We start from the raw sequence: 16,049 nt of genomic DNA, 5'->3' as shown, positions 1-16,049 counted from the left end.
GGGGTGGCACTTATAAATACCGAGGAGGATTCCCGGGCTTTTGCATACTTTGACACATATGTCACAATTTAACGAGGACGTCGAAAAACAAATAGTTGACGATCAGGTTGGATCGTCCCACTCTCAACCTACCGCAGTCCAGGAAGAAGGCCTTCAGTCCGTGGTTCACTCCGATGATGGCAAGTACCTTTGGCTGGGAGGTCGCAAGTACCTAAAAAGCGATCTTGTTAGTGCGTTCGGTGGTACTTTGCAACCTGGATATGCTCCTCCAAGTGTTCACAAATTCGCTAATCCAGCGCCTCTGGGGCTGTCCGCTTTCGCACTGACAACGTTTGTTTTGTCGATGATAAATGCCGGAGCCATGGGTGTTTCCACCCCCAACGTGGTGGTCGGTCTTGCCGCTTTCTACGGAGGTTTAGTCCAGCTGCTTGCAGGAATGTGGGAGTTGGCCCTGCAGAATACGTTCGGTGCAATGGCTCTATCTTCATATGGTGGGTTCTGGATGAGCTACGCTGCTATATTCATCCCCTTCTTTCATATTGCTGACGCTTACGAGGATGAAGTGGAACTGAGCAACGCGCTCGGTTTCTACCTACTGGGCTGGACCATTTTCACTTTTATGTTGATGCTTTGCACCATGAAATCCACCGTCGCATTTTTCTTGCTCTTTGCGTTCCTTGACCTCACATTCCTGTTGCTCGCTGTCGGCCACCTAGCTCCGTCGTCCGGATGTGTCACTGCGGGAGGTGTGTTTGGAGTGATCACCGCTTTCATCGCATGGTACAACGCCGCAGCCGGTGTATTTGACGAGGGCAACTCTTACCTGACCATCAAGCCTATTTACCTGCCTAAGTTTGGCAAAAAGTCCAATTGAGGTGTGTGTAGAGTACAGGTTTTTAGGTAACGATGATGATTCTATTTTGGTCGATCCCCGCGCAAACTTCCCAAAAGGTAATTTATCAGAATATAGTCCCGACGGCCCAAAAAAAAATTATGCGCAAAGTTTCGAGTCATCGATTCTGTATTTAATATGCTTCGCTTCCGACAGATGGGAATCCGTAATTTCAGCAAGCTATTTGCCATGCCTGCTGCCGAGAGCGTGTTCAAGAAACAGCTCAGTTCCACTTTTGTGCCTGCCTCGCGGTTGACGGCCTCAGATTTAAACCCTCATGCTCTCAACGCTAAGTATGCTGTTCGTGGAAGAATCCCCACCAAGGCAGAGGAGCTGAGAAACCAACTTGCTAACAAGTCGCACTCGTTGCCGTTCAACAAGATCATCAACGCCAACATTGGAAACCCTCAGCAGCTGGACCAAAAACCCCTCACTTTCTACAGACAGGTGCTGGCTCTATTGCAGTACCCTGAATTGATGAACCATCAAGCTGTAGTCGACGTCCTTCCAAAGGACCTGATTGAGCGTGCAAGAACGCTCCTCGACTACATTGGTTCTGTTGGTGCATATTCGCACTCTCAAGGTGTGCCTTACATCAGACAACGGGTTGCGGACTTTATTTCCGAGAGAGACGGCTACGAAAGTTCACCAGACGACATTTTCCTCACTGCTGGTGCCTCCACTGCCGTTTCTTACCTTCTGAGTTTGCTTTCTCTGGGTCCCCAAACCGGATTCCTGATTCCTATCCCACAATATCCTCTATATACTGCGTCTTTGGCTCTGAACAATTCCACAGCTCTGCCATACTACCTCAACGAAAAAGACGACTGGTCTATCAACGCCGAAGACCTCGTGAAAATCATTGAGGACGCTCGGGCCCAGGGCGTCGAGGCGCGCTGTTTGGTTCTGATCAACCCTGGTAACCCAACCGGGGCTATTTTGAAACCAGAGGCCATTGCTGATTTACTGGCAGTAGCTGCCAGATATGGCCTGGTTGTCATTGCTGATGAGGTTTATCAGGAAAATATCTTCAATGGCCAGTTTGTTTCGGTCAAAAAGGTCCTCAAACAGTTGCAAGAAGCCGATGGCTCTGGCAAGTTTGCCGACGTTCAGCTCGCTTCTCTCCACTCCACGTCCAAGGGAATTTCTGGAGAATGTGGCCAGAGAGGTGGATACATGGAGCTAGTTGGTTTTGAAGACTCTGTTCGTGCACAGCTCTTGAAGCTGGCTTCCATCTCGTTGTGCCCTCCAGTTTCAGGTCAGGCTTTGGTCGAGCTGATGATTAACCCTCCTACCGAAGGCCAGGAGTCTTACCCACTTTATAAACAGGAAAGAGATGCTATTCATGAGGCTTTGAAGGAGAGATCTTCCTTGTTGTACGAAGCTTTCAACACAATGGAGGGTGTTACCTGCCAGAAGCCGGAAGGCGCCATGTATCTGTTCCCTAGCCTGACTCTGACCAAAAAAGTTTTCGAGGAGGCTGCCAAGGTGGGCATGGAGCCAGATGAATATTACTGTGGTCAACTCTTGGAGAACACGGGTATCTGTGCAGTTCCTGGCTCTGGGTTCGGACAAGTCGAAGGCACTTGGCACGTCAGAACCACATTCTTGGCCCCAGGAACGGAATGGATAGAAGATTGGAAAAACTTCCACGCAAAGTTCATGAAAGAACACCAGTGATTATAGACCATGTAATGGAGATGTATTGATATATCTAGTTCACTTTTTTCTTCTCAGAGTCTCCAATTTGCACATCAATGCAGGTGATGATCAGAGACATAATCCACACAGGAAGCCACGCAAAACTGATAACCATCCATGTCCATGTCTGGAACCTCCTGTAGCCAGTGAGCAACCCGTAGAATATTTCTACTGGTCCTTGTAGCACATCCTGGAGAAAGGTTGGGTTGAGCCAGTCAGTATCGAAGATCTTTGTTTGCAGTTCGTGTTTCAGCAAGGGCAAGGAGAAATACTGGATCAAATTTCTAACAATGTCCAGCTGGAATTCCAATTTGTGGGCCACTCCAACAATTGCCAACCATAAAAATGGTGATGATAAAATCAGCCATATGCTGTTCTTGCGGTTCTGACTTAAAGCTCCATATCTAATAAAGGTCAGAGGGAATGCTGCGAGGGATATGAGAAGTGAGAGAGAAAAATCTAGCACAAGAAGACTCACCAGCGCAAAAGCGAGGTAAAAAAGCGAGCAACCATTGGCTATTCTCACGGTTTGCGAGATTGCCGCTGACGGTTGCAATTTGTACCTGAGAACCAACGGAAGAGTTGACACAGTAGTGGTTGTCAAAATTAGCCCCCAAGTAAGCATAGTGTACAGTTTGTTATTGTCTGCAAAAGACACGGTTGAAGAAAACCACATCAACATCGTTCCGCAAAATATTGAGCCCACGGTGACAGTAGCGAATAACAACAGCCCATTTATCAAGGGAAGAGTATCCACCCTGACAGCGGCATCGTTGAAATTGATATGCTTGTTGTTGACATTGTTATTTGTGAGCAATGCACTAAGTGAAGATATAACAAAGCTTGCTGCGGTCAGCACTGCTGCTGGAAGGTAGTTTCCGATGGAGACAAAATGATTGGGAGTAAGCAGCAGGTAAAAGAAAAATGACTGATGAAACTTCTCCAATAGATTGTTGACCGCACGGAAACAAGCCTCAATGACTCTTCCCAAGGTTGTGATATCACGTCCCTCTGTGCCCTTAGCTTTGAAAGTTAAAGTTTGAACATTCCATCCACTAAAAGCCTCACAGCCGTTTCCACCCCCTGTCTCAGGCAGCAGACCAGCAGTTGCCATGGCATACAGGCCTTTCAATAACGTGGTGAGTCGAGAGGGGTAATCATTAGCCCAAAGTTGGCCTTTTGGTGTATTGTGCAACGACACCTTGAAACCCTCATGCTCGCTGATCATCACAGCACAATTGACGAGGTCCAAGTTTGGCAGCTGGCCATTGACACCCACGTAGTTCACCTCGACATAATCCAATTCATCGCTCTCAGAAGGATATTCAATCACAATAGCACTCTCCATAGATCCTCCTGTTTCGTCCAATGTGGTATGATAGGCATCCACCCAGTTCCTCAGAGTATCCTGGCCATCTTCTGGGAACACCACAATAATATTCTTCGACCAGATCGACAGTCTGTGGAAGTACCGGATTAGCCCCATGGTCAGGGCTAGTCCCCCAATATTTTTCTCTCCATCACTGGTTGTCCAAGGGGCCACAATCACCATTGCCTCGGTATCATCCCCCTTTGGAACATGGTAAATTCCATATGTAGTCCTTGAACCATTATGGGACTCGTACTCAAACGTTTTGTAGCCAATAGTCTTCATCCAGGAAGACAGCATCTCATGCCTGTCTTCCATTGGATCATCGATGTGCTCGATAATCTGATCTCTATAGCCTCTCACAAAATTCCATTCCGATTCTCTGAAGAATGAATATGCCTGTGATGGCATAAGGGCGTTCTCTGAAATGTATGTGGTCCGGAACTGGCCATCAAGTGGTAACATAAGGATCCATAGCACACCCAATAATGTCAGCAGAGTAGAGATCTTGGGCAGAGATCGCACCAGTTTGGGCAGTAGCCCATACTTATTGATTTTGCGCTGGATTGTCTCCAACAAAGCCATCAGTAATGCGAGCTGCTCGAATGGAGTTTAAGACAAGAGAACTTGATCAAGTTGATTTCGAAATTATTTATAACCGTGGTGCGAGGGTGCACTTTTAGGTTGGTGGCTACTTACTAAATGATGCAAATGTATTACAAACTATCAAATATCAGTATCTCTCTCGGCAACAGGCGGATCTTCATCTTCGTTGGAGTTTGAAGATATAGTGGACGTGCGCACGCCGTCGCTTGTACGACGACTGGCCACACCAACAGGAAAAAGCGGATCCCTGTTTACAAACTGTTGTGAAGACAGTCCGGTAGATCTGAGAACACGACGTGGCTGGACGACCCGTCTTCTTCTGGTCAGAAAAGATGAATGATTCAAAGGAGGGCCTGGTTGATTTGTCCGGATGATAGGCATTCGGTGTAAAGAGTCTTGATTGATTAAGCTTGACGGTTCACCTTCGTTGACCCGCACCGGGTTGCGGAGCCTGCCGTTCAAGTTCTGAAGCAGTCCCCTAACCAGACCAAGAACGCTAGTATGGGTTGTAGATGATGAGCGAGAAGCAAAGGGCTCCTGTGGTGTGACAGGCGTCGGTAGAGGAACAGGTACTGCCCCCGTAGGCTCGATGCTATCTTGGTCGGGCATGACAAAAGTGAGGTGTCTTGAGTTGAATCCCTCAATCAATGGCCGGGTCTCGCTAATCACTCTGGCCAAGTTAGGCAGAATAATAGTAGTTTCGTTTTCGGAATCTGAGTTTCTGCCAGCAGACGACTCATTGCCGTGAAGCATACTGTGTCGGCAAAGCGGACAGCTATTATTGGTTTTCAACCATTCTCGAAGACAACTCCTGCCAAAAATATGGCCACACGGCATTTCTACAGGAACATGATTGTAAACCACTTCCTTCTTGGCCAAGTTTGTAGCCGCGCTCTGAGATTTGAGTTCGTTCTCCATCTTGCGCATTTTCTTTGGTTGGTGCTCTCCCATCTCATCGATTTCATCTTCTGCTCGCTTGCGTTTTTGGCCGATCTGGTTAGCAGTCTCGGGGTTTTCGTCCTCATAATCGTCATAACAAATTGCACATTGCTTGTCCTTCAATTCTGCAGTTTTTTTAACCTCTAACTTATCGAACAGCTCTGCAGAAATTCCTGATGCTTTTTTAACCGACGTCGCAATGGTCCTTAGTGCTATAGTAGTCGCCAGTCGAATCAAAACTTGTAGGTTTTCGTCATCGCTTTCATTGATGTTCGGCACATGCAGAATGAGAGAACCCGACAAACTGTTGTTGTTCTCACTAGGCTGCAGCGGGTTCGGTTGGCCATAAATGTAGTTAACAGTAAGAATAATGTTCCGGGATGGTTCTGATGCTGGAGTCAGGTTTCTATAGAACGGCACCGAGATATTATTGGTCTGTTGAGATGTTGAGGTATTTCCGTCCAAAGACCGATAGAACGGGGATATCAAATTATCCAGCAGATTGTTGGCTATATGCTGTTCACGGTAAACCCCTTCGTTGGAAACGTCGAATGCTGGATAATCAACTCCACGGATCCCAGAGGGTGCAGAGGGCTGCTCCGCATCCACAACAGAAGGGTTCGGCTCTTGAGTACGCTCCGGAGATCTCTCTGTTGTTTCTTGAGCCTGGTTTGTGTTATTGCTGTTGGCCGGACCGACCTCGATGATTAGATTTTGGCTGGTCCCATCCGCGTACTGTATAACAACCGCAGGTAAAACCAGCCGTCCAGAATCACTAGTCGAAACACTCATCCAAGACGCACGCCTTTATTATGCTTATTTTGCAATTGATAAACCCTATGTCAAAAAATTACAACTTGATTTTTTCCTATGGGCGATACGATACGGTCTTTGTCTCAAGAAAAAAAAACGATTTTATCCATTGCAAGCTGGTATTGAACTTGAAATTTAATAAATGTTATTAGCTCTCGTATAGGAGGCAACCCACCAATCCCTACAAAGACCTCTTCACTCATGTCTACTCTATTTACACAGTCTCTCCAGGCAGCGGAGATGTTTCCAGATGTGCCCTTCGAGGCAATCCAAAAAGCTGTGGAGGATCACAAGGGTGATTTGGAAAAAGTAGCAGAAGAGTTATTAAGCTATGAGATGTTGAAGCATCCAAAAAGAAGCGAACTTGTGCCTTCTGATCTGACATTGAAATCGCCCGAACCGAAGGTCAACCACACGAAGCCAAATATAAAGTCTGCCAAATCTGATCCTTGTTTATCTGTCCTGAGCAGCTTACTCTCGTGCTCGTTGGATCGCGTAAAAGCCATATATCAGAAAACGAAAGACATCAAGAAAACAGTGCGTGAAATCATCCAGCTGGGCTGGAGTCTTACCGATAGTCAGCTTGCAAGCAAGTATAGCAAACAGCTGGCTGTGATATCTGAGTCAAAACAAACAAATCCTTATCTCAACAACATAGAAAAACGATTTTATCTAGACTGTTTGGAGTATTTTGGGGGTGACGTTCACCGAACCATCCAACTGGCTACTTGGATGCTGAACCCTAATTCTAGCCCCCAGTCGGTGTCTACATTGAAGCCCCTGCCATCCACGTCTCCTTCTTCCATGTCGCTTGGCCGACCGCCCGACCCTCTGCAGGAAATCATAGATGGTGCACTCAAAACAAACAAACTAGATTTGCATGGATTACTAGTTTCCGAAGCCCAACACTGCGTTCAACAGGTTTTAAAATTCTGGTGGAGATACGAAATGGAACAGAGAATTATCGAGGGAACCAATCTGCGCGGAAAAAAGGCAATATATGTGGGTAATTTGGATATCATCACAGGAAGGGGTTTCCATAGTAGTGGGGGCGTGCCAAAATTAAGGAATTTGGTTCATCGGATTCTTAATTCAGAAAATTACATTTTTGAAGACATTGTTCTAGGATTCAAGGTCATGGGCAAAAAAACATGATTGCGCTATATACATTTATCTCAACGTTTCTTGCTTCCTTTTTCCTTTCGAGCAACTTTCCCACCGAGCTTCGGGGCAACGTAACTTTCTCCCAACACACTAACATAATCATCTGCAAGTGTCTCATCGAGTTTGACACCAGTACCACTCAAGATTCTTTCTCTCCTCTCTTTCTCCAAGGTTTCTTGTTCAGCCTTTACCTCCTCTTCTGTCTTACCAGAATGTTCAAATTGCGAGAACCTGCTCTTGAATTTGCTCATTCTTCCATTATTCTCGGCATCAAGTTGCGACATATCTGGCTTAGATGGATTCCACAGAGGGTTAGTTCTCTGATCAACAATCATTCTCGCTTCTTCTTTAGGTATCTGTGTGCGACGGGTAATGACGGATCCGTCCGAGAGTTCAACTAAGGTGTCGAATTTGTGATATATGGCCGGTCTCGCTTTTCCAACCCTGATTTTTTTTCTAGGACGTGTTGGAAGAACACTTGCAATCTTGGGTCTTCCTAAGACAGCATAAGATCTGGTTTGCAACATTTGATTCACGACCTTACAAGGTCCTGCCAACGGGAGCATGGCGATGCTAAATTTAATACAGTATTAAATTTTTCAGTTTTGACAAAAAAACTAATCGCGAACTTCATCCGGGCTCTTGCAACTTCATATTCACGGGTGGAAATTTGAATTGGATACACGTGAGAACAGCAAAGCCTGGCTAGCTCAATCGGTAGAGCGTGTGACTCTTAATCACAAGGCTGCGGGTTCGAGCCCCGCGTCGGGCTTAATTTTTTAATTGTGGCTTATTTTTATTTCATTCAGTCTTTTATAAATTTTAACACATGATACTCAAAATCGGAAGCATTGTCCAAATAGACGTGATGACCAGCATTCTTCACAATTCTGAATTTTGCCTTCGCGTTCTCATCGTCCTTGTTTTTCTCGTTTATTTCTTTCACAATCTCGTAGCCCCCTTCTTTGCTCATCCAGTCAACATCACCATATAGCCACAGGGATTTGATCTTGATTTTATCAGGCAGTCTTTCAGACAATGGAAGTTTAGCAACAGCTCCTGGTGCAAGTATCCTGGTGAGGGCAAATTCTCCGGAACCCTTTGCAAGCATAGTTTTGGCGGTATATTCGTTAATCTTGAGGAGAGTGTTTGGGTCTTGTAGATGCGAAAATCTATTAAACGTCCATCCTGAAACAAGCTTTCCTGCAAAAGGGCCGAATAGCCTCAAAATTTGGAATGGAGAATAGTTTCTTTCCCAGAGGCGCGTGAATAATTTGCCAACTTGAGGAGCTCTTCTAACTTGGGTCATCAAACTAGAGGTATCTGTGTCGCTCGAGTCCGAAGTGATAGAAACCACGTCATTGGTGTGATCGAGCTCCTCCACGTGTGTGCGGTCAGCTTGGTGATCAGTAAATTCGTTTGTTAAATCGATACCCTCTCTTCTGGCCAATTCCGTCTCCTTGTCTATCGAAAGTGAGTGCTCCTTTGTGACGTAAAATGAGAGGTCAGACCGTTCAATACCAACTGGTGATACCAGCACAATCTTGCTCACAATATCTGTTCCATACTTCATGTAGTAGCAGCAAGACAGGTATCCTCCTAGTGAATGGCCAATCAGTACGAACTGATTAAGTCCTTTCGCTATTCTCCATTTTTCCATGGCATCAATAAAGAACTCCTCACTTTTTATCACATCGTCCGCAGTATCACCTTTCAGGTTCGGAAATGGTGGCCTACTTGACAGACCAAAGCCAGGAAGATCAATTGCGTGCAGCCTTGTTCCAGGAAATTTTGTTAATCCGTCAAAATTAGCACTGAAAAATCCCAATGCTGCGCCGTAACCATGCACAAGAACGATGTCCAGCGGCTCATCGCCATCAGATTTCTCGATATTTTCCACCAGAAATTCGTGAATGTAATTGTTTTTGTCGTCTATCACTGTGTTGATTATCTCGGCACGTTTCGTGTCCGAGGGATTGGGATAAAAGGGCAAAAACGACAAAATTTGATTTTCATAGTAACTGAGAGGTTTGAAGGACCAATACAGCTTGAACGAGTCCCAGTAGCTGACATTTGGTTTCTCCTTATCCTGGATAGTTACCGGATGGGCTAATCTGGCTCCAGACATGGGGATCTTATTATTGCAAAAGCTAATGGAAGGCAAAATAATTTAATATGCAGCTTTTCGTTTATCTTCCGGAGCCAAAAACGAATTCCGGGGCGCTATAGTTGAAAAAGTCGTATATGGTAAAAATCCAAAAATAGTCCCCGGCATTTACTTTTGTTGTAATTGGCATAATCTGCTGCGATCAATGCAACATTAAGTAGCTTCTTACAGTAGGCAAGAGTGATTTACTCAAGTATCCTTTTTTGCTCTTACACAGCCTTCTTTCTTGATCTGATGTGGGGTGGAAAAAAAATAGTAGGAAGCACACCACTTTAGCTGGTGGAAAGATAGACAAAATTATTTTGATAAAAAAAGGGTCAAATTTGGCACAATATGGAAACTCTGGCTCCATACATAGATCCTTTGATTAATCTTTTGAAAGACACTCAACTGAATAAGGACAAATGCAAGTCAGACGAGTTAATCCGGCATATAAACAGCATAAATGACCACGAGATCAAAACTTGGTGTATACAATCATTCGAGATCCTTAAGGACCTTGAAACGATCGAGCTCAAGATCTATAACTGGGAGTTTCAGGCTCTGGAATTCAAGCTTTCTCAATCGTTGATTCTGGATGAAGAAGATCAGAAAAAGCGTACTTTCAATTCGAGTCTCGCTCGAAAAGTTGCCAACAACTGTTTGGAATTGCATAAGAATTTGCAGCAGCTTGGAATAGAGATAGATGAGGTCAATGCAGGAGCACGCTTTATGACCCCGTTGCAACGGATTAGTGATCCCGGAACGATTTTGACCGAGCTGATGTTGAGAGTGATGAAATTGAGATCCAGCTTAATTGACCAGGTCTCAATTCATTACTCAAAAGCAAAACTAGTCAACATAGGAATAGACCTTGAGAATCTTATCTACGAAGAGGAAGACCGCAAGTATGGCGATATAACGGAGGAAACAGTCATCAACTATAAACTTTTTATCAATAATTTGCTCCAACAGATCAATGACTGCATCAGTACAGGTGACACAATAGGAGCTATGGAATGTATTTCCATTGTTACAGAAGTGGAGAAAATGTTCGAGACCATGAAATTAGACAGACTGTCACGTCAACCAGAGAGATTGTTGTCATTGCCGGAAATTACCTCGGATGAGCTGTGTGAAAGGCCTGACTCTCCGGCTTCCTCCTCAGTCACCATGTCTGACACCTTATGTGGTGATGATGAAAATCCAGAAAAGGCAGATTATTTGAAACGAGCCAAATCTGAGAGGTTTCGTAGTTTCAACGCTGCACACAACTCTTCATTGCATAAGACTACTTTAACAGAAAAGCTTCCATTCTTGATGCATGCTTTCGAAGAAGCCAGGTCTATTGAGGAAGATATCAGAGGAGTTATGGAGTCTTCTGATATAAAAGTGACCGACCGAAAGTTGAAGGAATCACCACCGTGCCCCATCGCATCTTTATCAAGCTCTTCCATAATGGAAGAGCCTAGCATGAAATTTTCACTTTATCGCTCGCTCAACAATCCGTTGCTAAACGCGTTGATGGGCCCCACAAAGCCCGTTTACATTCAAGATCCATCGCACCGTTTCGAAAAGCAAAAGCCAGAACTTACTGTCCATGCAAAACCACAACCCGGATCTCATTTAACAGTTGTTACTGGCGCTGAGCAGAATAAACTGTACCATGACATCGGAAATGTCATTGACTAGCATGACCTGTCTTCTACATATTCAAACAAACCCATTCCCATCAACTATTTACAAAATCCGTAGGCTATAGTGGAATTGATTTCTCATACCCATGTTCTTTGATAGCCTTGATAGCTCTTGTCACTGACGAGCCAGCATTATAATTTTTTGAATCGTCCACTTTAGTCAAAAACGATCTGATGACTCTTGGATCATTTTTCAAGGATCTGAGGATTTCACGCTGGACAGCACTAGAGGAATCAAATAGGATTACGAAATGGGAACCCTGGAAATGTCTTTCGCCCGCTTTCTTGAAAATTTTAGGTAATGGCTTGAGTCCCAATCCAATCACTTCTCGAACGACACCGTTATTTCTAATGATCATCTTTCCCAGCGTTGTCGCTAATCTATACGTTAGATATAGAATTAAGTTAAACGTACTCTTTTGCCTCAACATGAGCAGCTAAAGGGTTAGCCACCCTCGCAATAGCAGCTAACTCGTAAAGCATTTCTGTTCAATATTCGATTCTCCTAAAAATTTTGAGCTTTCGTTCTTTTCTAGCATCCTTACACAGCCTGTCAATGGTATGTAGAAAACACAGATAGGAATTAAATTCAGGCATTTTCAAGTTCTAGCAGCATGTTTAATTGGCTTTTTGGTAAGAGGCTTACGCCTCAGGAGCAAATGAGAAAAAACCAAAGACAACTAGAGAGAACTCAGAGGGAACTAGAAAGAGAAAAAATGAAGCTACAACAACAAGAAAAAAAGTTGATACAAGATATCAAAAAGTCTGCAAGGGCCAACCAAATGAAAGCTATCAAGGTCCAGGCCCGGGACCTGATAAGAACAAGAAAACAAGTGGAGAAGTTTGATAAAATGAAAACACAGTTACAAGCGATTTCACTCAGATTACAAACTATGAGATCATCTAACCAGATGACCAGTTCCATGAAAGATGCCGCCCGACTGTTAAATGGTATGAATGGGCAAATGAACATTCAAGGGTTGTCTAGAATAACCATGGAGTTTCAGAAATCTATGGACATAATGGATCAAAAACAAGAGATGGTAGACGACGTTATGGATGACCTAATGGACGACGAGATTGATGTGGACGATGAAGAGGAAATCGACGAGGTTGTTGGCAAAGTCCTGGACGAGATGGGAATTGACTTAAATACAAAGCTCTTGGATAGTGTACCCGAGGGCATTGGGCATGTGTCCGTAGAGACAAATACTGGGTCCAAAAATCAAGCAATGGCTGTCGGTGTTGATGGTGGGCTTGATGACGATTTGCAAGCGAGACTGAATGAGCTAAAGAGGTGAAAACTATTTGAGCTGTAGTCCCTCTTGCAGCTAACCCCACTGACGCCTCCCTTTTTATGTTTTGTAATAACAAAACCTGCTGATCTCGCAGCTCGAGAAGCTGCTTCTTGACTGCTAATTGCCAGCGTTGCTGATTCCAGTCTTGGCACTTCGGTGGCCCAATCAATATGCGGCAACTTGGGCGCAGACGTAATAAATAAAGTGTGCTCATGAAAGATTACCTCATGTGATAGACGTGAAGTCGGTTATGCTGTGGGAGCCTCACTTAATTCATAAACAATCTACTTCTACTGAAACTTTTACACCACTACCTTGAAGCAGATTAATTTAAATGGATGTATTATTAGGAAACAGCTTTCTTCGATATATGGTCAGACAGCAGGGTTTCTGAGACACCCGAATATGTGAGCATCAGATCAAATGACAGGTGTTTCGCAGAGTCTTCGAGTAAACACTTGGCTTTCTACCGTCAAACTCCCGATTTGGTCTTTTACATAGGAAGTAGTGGACTGACTTGACGAAGTTCACGCACAATAACAGCTCATACTTAACTGATGCTTCACTGTGTTAACTTTCAACAGCTAAATTCTCAACCTATCTTCATAATACACAAATTCACACTTCAGCACGAAAGGGTGACATCCTCTGATTGGTGCCCAGAATCTTTTAACTGAGCATGTCTTTGAGGACGATTTTTGAAGTGCGATCTATGTCACCTTGCGCAGGGTAATTATTTCTGGGTAAGGCTGTTTTACACAAGTGAGCTATTATTCTCGTACTATGGTGGATTAATCAAACGAAATTTGTGCCGCAGGCAAACCGCGATATTTTTCCGGTCACCGTAAAAATTGCCTGCTCCAAAATTGCCATACTCCCCCATCCCCCGCATGCAGTAAGTTTGTATATGCGGCGTGCAGAGAAAAATATTATCAAAAAAATAAATAGAAAAGACTTTTCGGTGTATTGACTTACTCTGGCATAAACGCAGTACTTTTTCACGGAAGGATTCTTTCATTACACCCCAGCAGCTGCTGTTTCTGGATACAAAGGCTTTTGGTATTCAAAGTACCATAATTCGTACGTGAAAAAGCCGACTTTTGAAAGAAGACCACTTTGGCCATGCCATCATCGTCTACTGACAGCGACTCGACAAGTTCTACTGGGTCGAAGACAAATAAATTCCTCAAGAAGTTGCAAAACAAGACGTTTAATAAGCACCATGAACGTGATGATCAGCTTCCAAAAAGTAACGGTCAAGCCAACCATTTTAAGTCCAAGGACAAATCGCATAATATATTAAGACATTTGAAGCCTAGTCATTCACATGTCGTAGAAGCTCCTCAAAGACATAGCTCGTCTGACAGTTACGGACCGAAGGGCAAGTTGGCAAAATCAAATACAAGTTTGGGCCATTCTATAATATCAAAGTCAAACAAGAATATGAACGATCTTTTGGGAACGTCGGGCAACGTTATTGCTTCGCCAAGAGATACCACAGTTCCCAGACCGACCGCAAAATTGGGACTTCCTTCTGTGGAGGAATACAAACCAAACAAGCCCCAGAAACTTGAGTACAATCCTTTTGGAATCAACAATAGCGGTCTTCAATTCAGCAATTCGTCGTCTCAATCGAAAAAGTCTCGCACTTTTGATGCAGTTGATGATGATACAAATGTGCTACCATATCCTGTAGATATGCCCAATGATCACCTTCCCGATGAGTTTAAGTTGGAACATCAAGTTTTATTTGATGAATATCAGTTTCCAAAGGACGAGCCAGGCAATATAGGATCAGGAGCTTCTTCATCAGTTAGAAAAATCCATAAAATCAACAAGCCCAAAGAAGTGTATGCATTAAAGAAGTTTGTGTTATTCAAGGGCGAAACACCTAGCGAGTTTTACCAGCGTGCGTCCAAAGAATATATCATTCATAGAAACCTCTTCAATGGGCTCCATATCGTGAAATGCTATGCGCTTATCAGAATCCCTCACCAGCAAAACCTTACGAGAGGCTGGGGTTTTGTTCTGGAGCTGTGTAAAGCAGACCTTTTTACCGTCATGACCTCCCCTAACTGGTCTCTCACGACACCAGCAGAAAAGTTGTGTCTGTTCAAACAAACGGCTTACGGGATCAAGTATATGCATGAATGTGACATTGTCCACCGAGACATCAAGCCAGAGAACATTTTGTTGACTGCTAGTGGCTGTGTTAAACTCACAGATTTTGGTGTTTCTGATTATGGACACCAGATTCCTGGCGATTTTAGCTCGGACATCAAATATAGTACACAGCTTGTCGGATCGCCTCCTTACCAGCCTCCCGAAGTTGAAGCACTGCACGATGTGCCCATGTCCAAAAGAACTCCTTATAATCCTTTCAAAATGGATCATTGGGGACTGGGGTTGCTACTTTTCGTTCTCTTCTACGGCGGTACACCGTTTGCAGAAAGCTCGAGAAAAACATGTCCGCAGTATCGAGATTATGAAATCTCTTATTCTCAGTTGTGCTCGAAAAATCCTTCCTTTAGAAAGAATGACTATACCAAATGTCCTGCGATTGAGTCTCGATTTGCCAAAAGGTTTTCAGATCCAGGTGTTGCTAGAATTGCTTGGCGTCTAGCAGACCCCCAAGCATCCACCAGATATACTCTTTATGACCTTTTCAATGACCCAACTTTCCAACAAGCTGAGATGTGCATTGATGAAAATGAGTACGAATGCAATTTTTTCCATCACCCAGACTCAAACTTTAAAGGCAGGTTCGAGTATGGCCACAATAGCTCCTCGGCATCTTCCCTTGATTCGTCACATTCTGTTTCCCATTCATCTGCATTGGCTCCCAAAAGTTCTTCCAATATGAGCTCCCTAGCTTCTGCTAGGTCAAGAGCGTCAACTATTCAATCGGTGGCTCGTACATCAAGTATGCTTGATGTAGGCAAGCCCAAAAAACAACTTTCATCCATGGTGGATATAGCTGTGGCTAATGAATTGCCAAAACACGAGGATTTAGAGGAAAGAAAGCAAAACTCATCTTCTTCATCTTTGTATTCTCCAGATTCCCCTCTGACCATTTCTGTTCATTCGAAATACCAGGGAGAAAAGCCGAATATTGGCAAACTTTCACTCAATAGTCCTGTAAACGCGCAGGATGAGAAAGATGATGTGGGCGATAACCAAGAAGAAGCTACCCCTCAAACAGAATATTCACCAGAATTGAAGTCTACAGGAATGTCTAGAGCAGCATCCGTGGTGACGCTTGATTCTCTGTGTACCATAGATGGACCACACCCCATTAAACTTCAGGATAATGAAATCTTCAAGGTCATACCTTCTGACGTGATATGCAAATGCGGAGGGACTAAAAAGAACCATAACCATTTCCATAACAAATAGATTGTTTGAGATAACTTAAATCGTTTAT

The 16,049-nt window shown here is 44.0% G+C and overlaps 11 protein-coding genes and 1 non-coding gene across 12 annotated transcripts; 7 read left to right on the top strand and 5 right to left on the bottom strand.

Moving 5' to 3' along the window:
* Positions 1 to 58: 58 nt before the first annotated feature.
* HPODL_03301 (Accumulation of dyads protein 2) lies at positions 59 to 874 on the top strand (the record flags this gene model as incomplete). Its single annotated transcript, XM_014079608.1, has 1 exon — positions 59 to 874. The coding sequence occupies one exon, from the start codon at positions 59 to 61 to the stop codon at positions 872 to 874; it is 816 nt and encodes a 271-aa protein (XP_013935083.1).
* A 156-nt stretch (positions 875 to 1,030) lies between these two features.
* On the top strand, positions 1,031 to 2,572 carry HPODL_03300 (alanine aminotransferase, mitochondrial; the record flags this gene model as incomplete). Its single annotated transcript, XM_014079607.1, has 1 exon — positions 1,031 to 2,572. The coding sequence occupies one exon, from the start codon at positions 1,031 to 1,033 to the stop codon at positions 2,570 to 2,572; it is 1,542 nt and encodes a 513-aa protein (XP_013935082.1).
* Positions 2,573 to 2,606: 34 nt separating this feature from the next.
* Positions 2,607 to 4,547, bottom strand: HPODL_03299 (Gaa1-like, GPI transamidase component; the record flags this gene model as incomplete). Its single annotated transcript, XM_014079606.1, has 1 exon — positions 2,607 to 4,547. The coding sequence occupies one exon, from the start codon at positions 4,545 to 4,547 to the stop codon at positions 2,607 to 2,609; it is 1,941 nt and encodes a 646-aa protein (XP_013935081.1).
* Positions 4,548 to 4,688: 141 nt separating this feature from the next.
* HPODL_03298 (uncharacterized protein) lies at positions 4,689 to 6,299 on the bottom strand (the record flags this gene model as incomplete). Its single annotated transcript, XM_014079605.1, has 1 exon — positions 4,689 to 6,299. The coding sequence occupies one exon, from the start codon at positions 6,297 to 6,299 to the stop codon at positions 4,689 to 4,691; it is 1,611 nt and encodes a 536-aa protein (XP_013935080.1).
* Positions 6,300 to 6,521: 222 nt separating this feature from the next.
* Positions 6,522 to 7,475, top strand: HPODL_03297 (Ubiquitin-binding protein CUE2; the record flags this gene model as incomplete). Its single annotated transcript, XM_014079604.1, has 1 exon — positions 6,522 to 7,475. The coding sequence occupies one exon, from the start codon at positions 6,522 to 6,524 to the stop codon at positions 7,473 to 7,475; it is 954 nt and encodes a 317-aa protein (XP_013935079.1).
* Positions 7,476 to 7,495: 20 nt separating this feature from the next.
* Positions 7,496 to 8,050, bottom strand: HPODL_03296 (54S ribosomal protein L36, mitochondrial; the record flags this gene model as incomplete). Its single annotated transcript, XM_014079603.1, has 1 exon — positions 7,496 to 8,050. The coding sequence occupies one exon, from the start codon at positions 8,048 to 8,050 to the stop codon at positions 7,496 to 7,498; it is 555 nt and encodes a 184-aa protein (XP_013935078.1).
* A 133-nt stretch (positions 8,051 to 8,183) lies between these two features.
* On the top strand, positions 8,184 to 8,256 carry HPODL_05427. The gene has a single exon. It is a non-coding gene; the product is annotated as a tRNA-Lys (tRNA).
* A 33-nt stretch (positions 8,257 to 8,289) lies between these two features.
* On the bottom strand, positions 8,290 to 9,612 carry HPODL_03295 (uncharacterized protein; the record flags this gene model as incomplete). The annotated part of the gene is made up of 1 exon (XM_014079602.1): positions 8,290 to 9,612. The coding sequence occupies one exon, from the start codon at positions 9,610 to 9,612 to the stop codon at positions 8,290 to 8,292; it is 1,323 nt and encodes a 440-aa protein (XP_013935077.1).
* Positions 9,613 to 9,984: 372 nt separating this feature from the next.
* HPODL_03294 (uncharacterized protein) lies at positions 9,985 to 11,322 on the top strand (the record flags this gene model as incomplete). The annotated part of the gene is made up of 1 exon (XM_014079601.1): positions 9,985 to 11,322. One exon carries the CDS (start codon positions 9,985 to 9,987, stop codon positions 11,320 to 11,322), a length of 1,338 nt encoding a protein of 445 aa, XP_013935076.1.
* Positions 11,323 to 11,386: 64 nt separating this feature from the next.
* Positions 11,387 to 11,810, bottom strand: HPODL_03293 (uncharacterized protein; the record flags this gene model as incomplete). Its single annotated transcript, XM_014079600.1, has 2 exons — positions 11,387 to 11,708; positions 11,743 to 11,810. 2 exons carry the CDS (start codon positions 11,808 to 11,810, stop codon positions 11,387 to 11,389), a joined length of 390 nt encoding a protein of 129 aa, XP_013935075.1.
* A 131-nt stretch (positions 11,811 to 11,941) lies between these two features.
* On the top strand, positions 11,942 to 12,628 carry HPODL_03292 (class E vacuolar-protein sorting and endocytosis factor; the record flags this gene model as incomplete). The annotated part of the gene is made up of 1 exon (XM_014079599.1): positions 11,942 to 12,628. One exon carries the CDS (start codon positions 11,942 to 11,944, stop codon positions 12,626 to 12,628), a length of 687 nt encoding a protein of 228 aa, XP_013935074.1.
* A 1,119-nt stretch (positions 12,629 to 13,747) lies between these two features.
* Positions 13,748 to 16,021, top strand: HPODL_03291 (uncharacterized protein; the record flags this gene model as incomplete). Its single annotated transcript, XM_014079598.1, has 1 exon — positions 13,748 to 16,021. The coding sequence occupies one exon, from the start codon at positions 13,748 to 13,750 to the stop codon at positions 16,019 to 16,021; it is 2,274 nt and encodes a 757-aa protein (XP_013935073.1).
* Positions 16,022 to 16,049: the final 28 nt, after the last annotated feature.

The sequence above is a fragment of the Ogataea parapolymorpha genome, chromosome IV (genome assembly GCF_000187245.1).
Source record: "Ogataea parapolymorpha DL-1 chromosome IV, whole genome shotgun sequence".
NCBI lineage: Eukaryota > Fungi > Ascomycota > Pichiomycetes > Pichiales > Pichiaceae > Ogataea > Ogataea parapolymorpha.
This window is presented reverse-complemented; position numbering and strand designations above follow the sequence as displayed.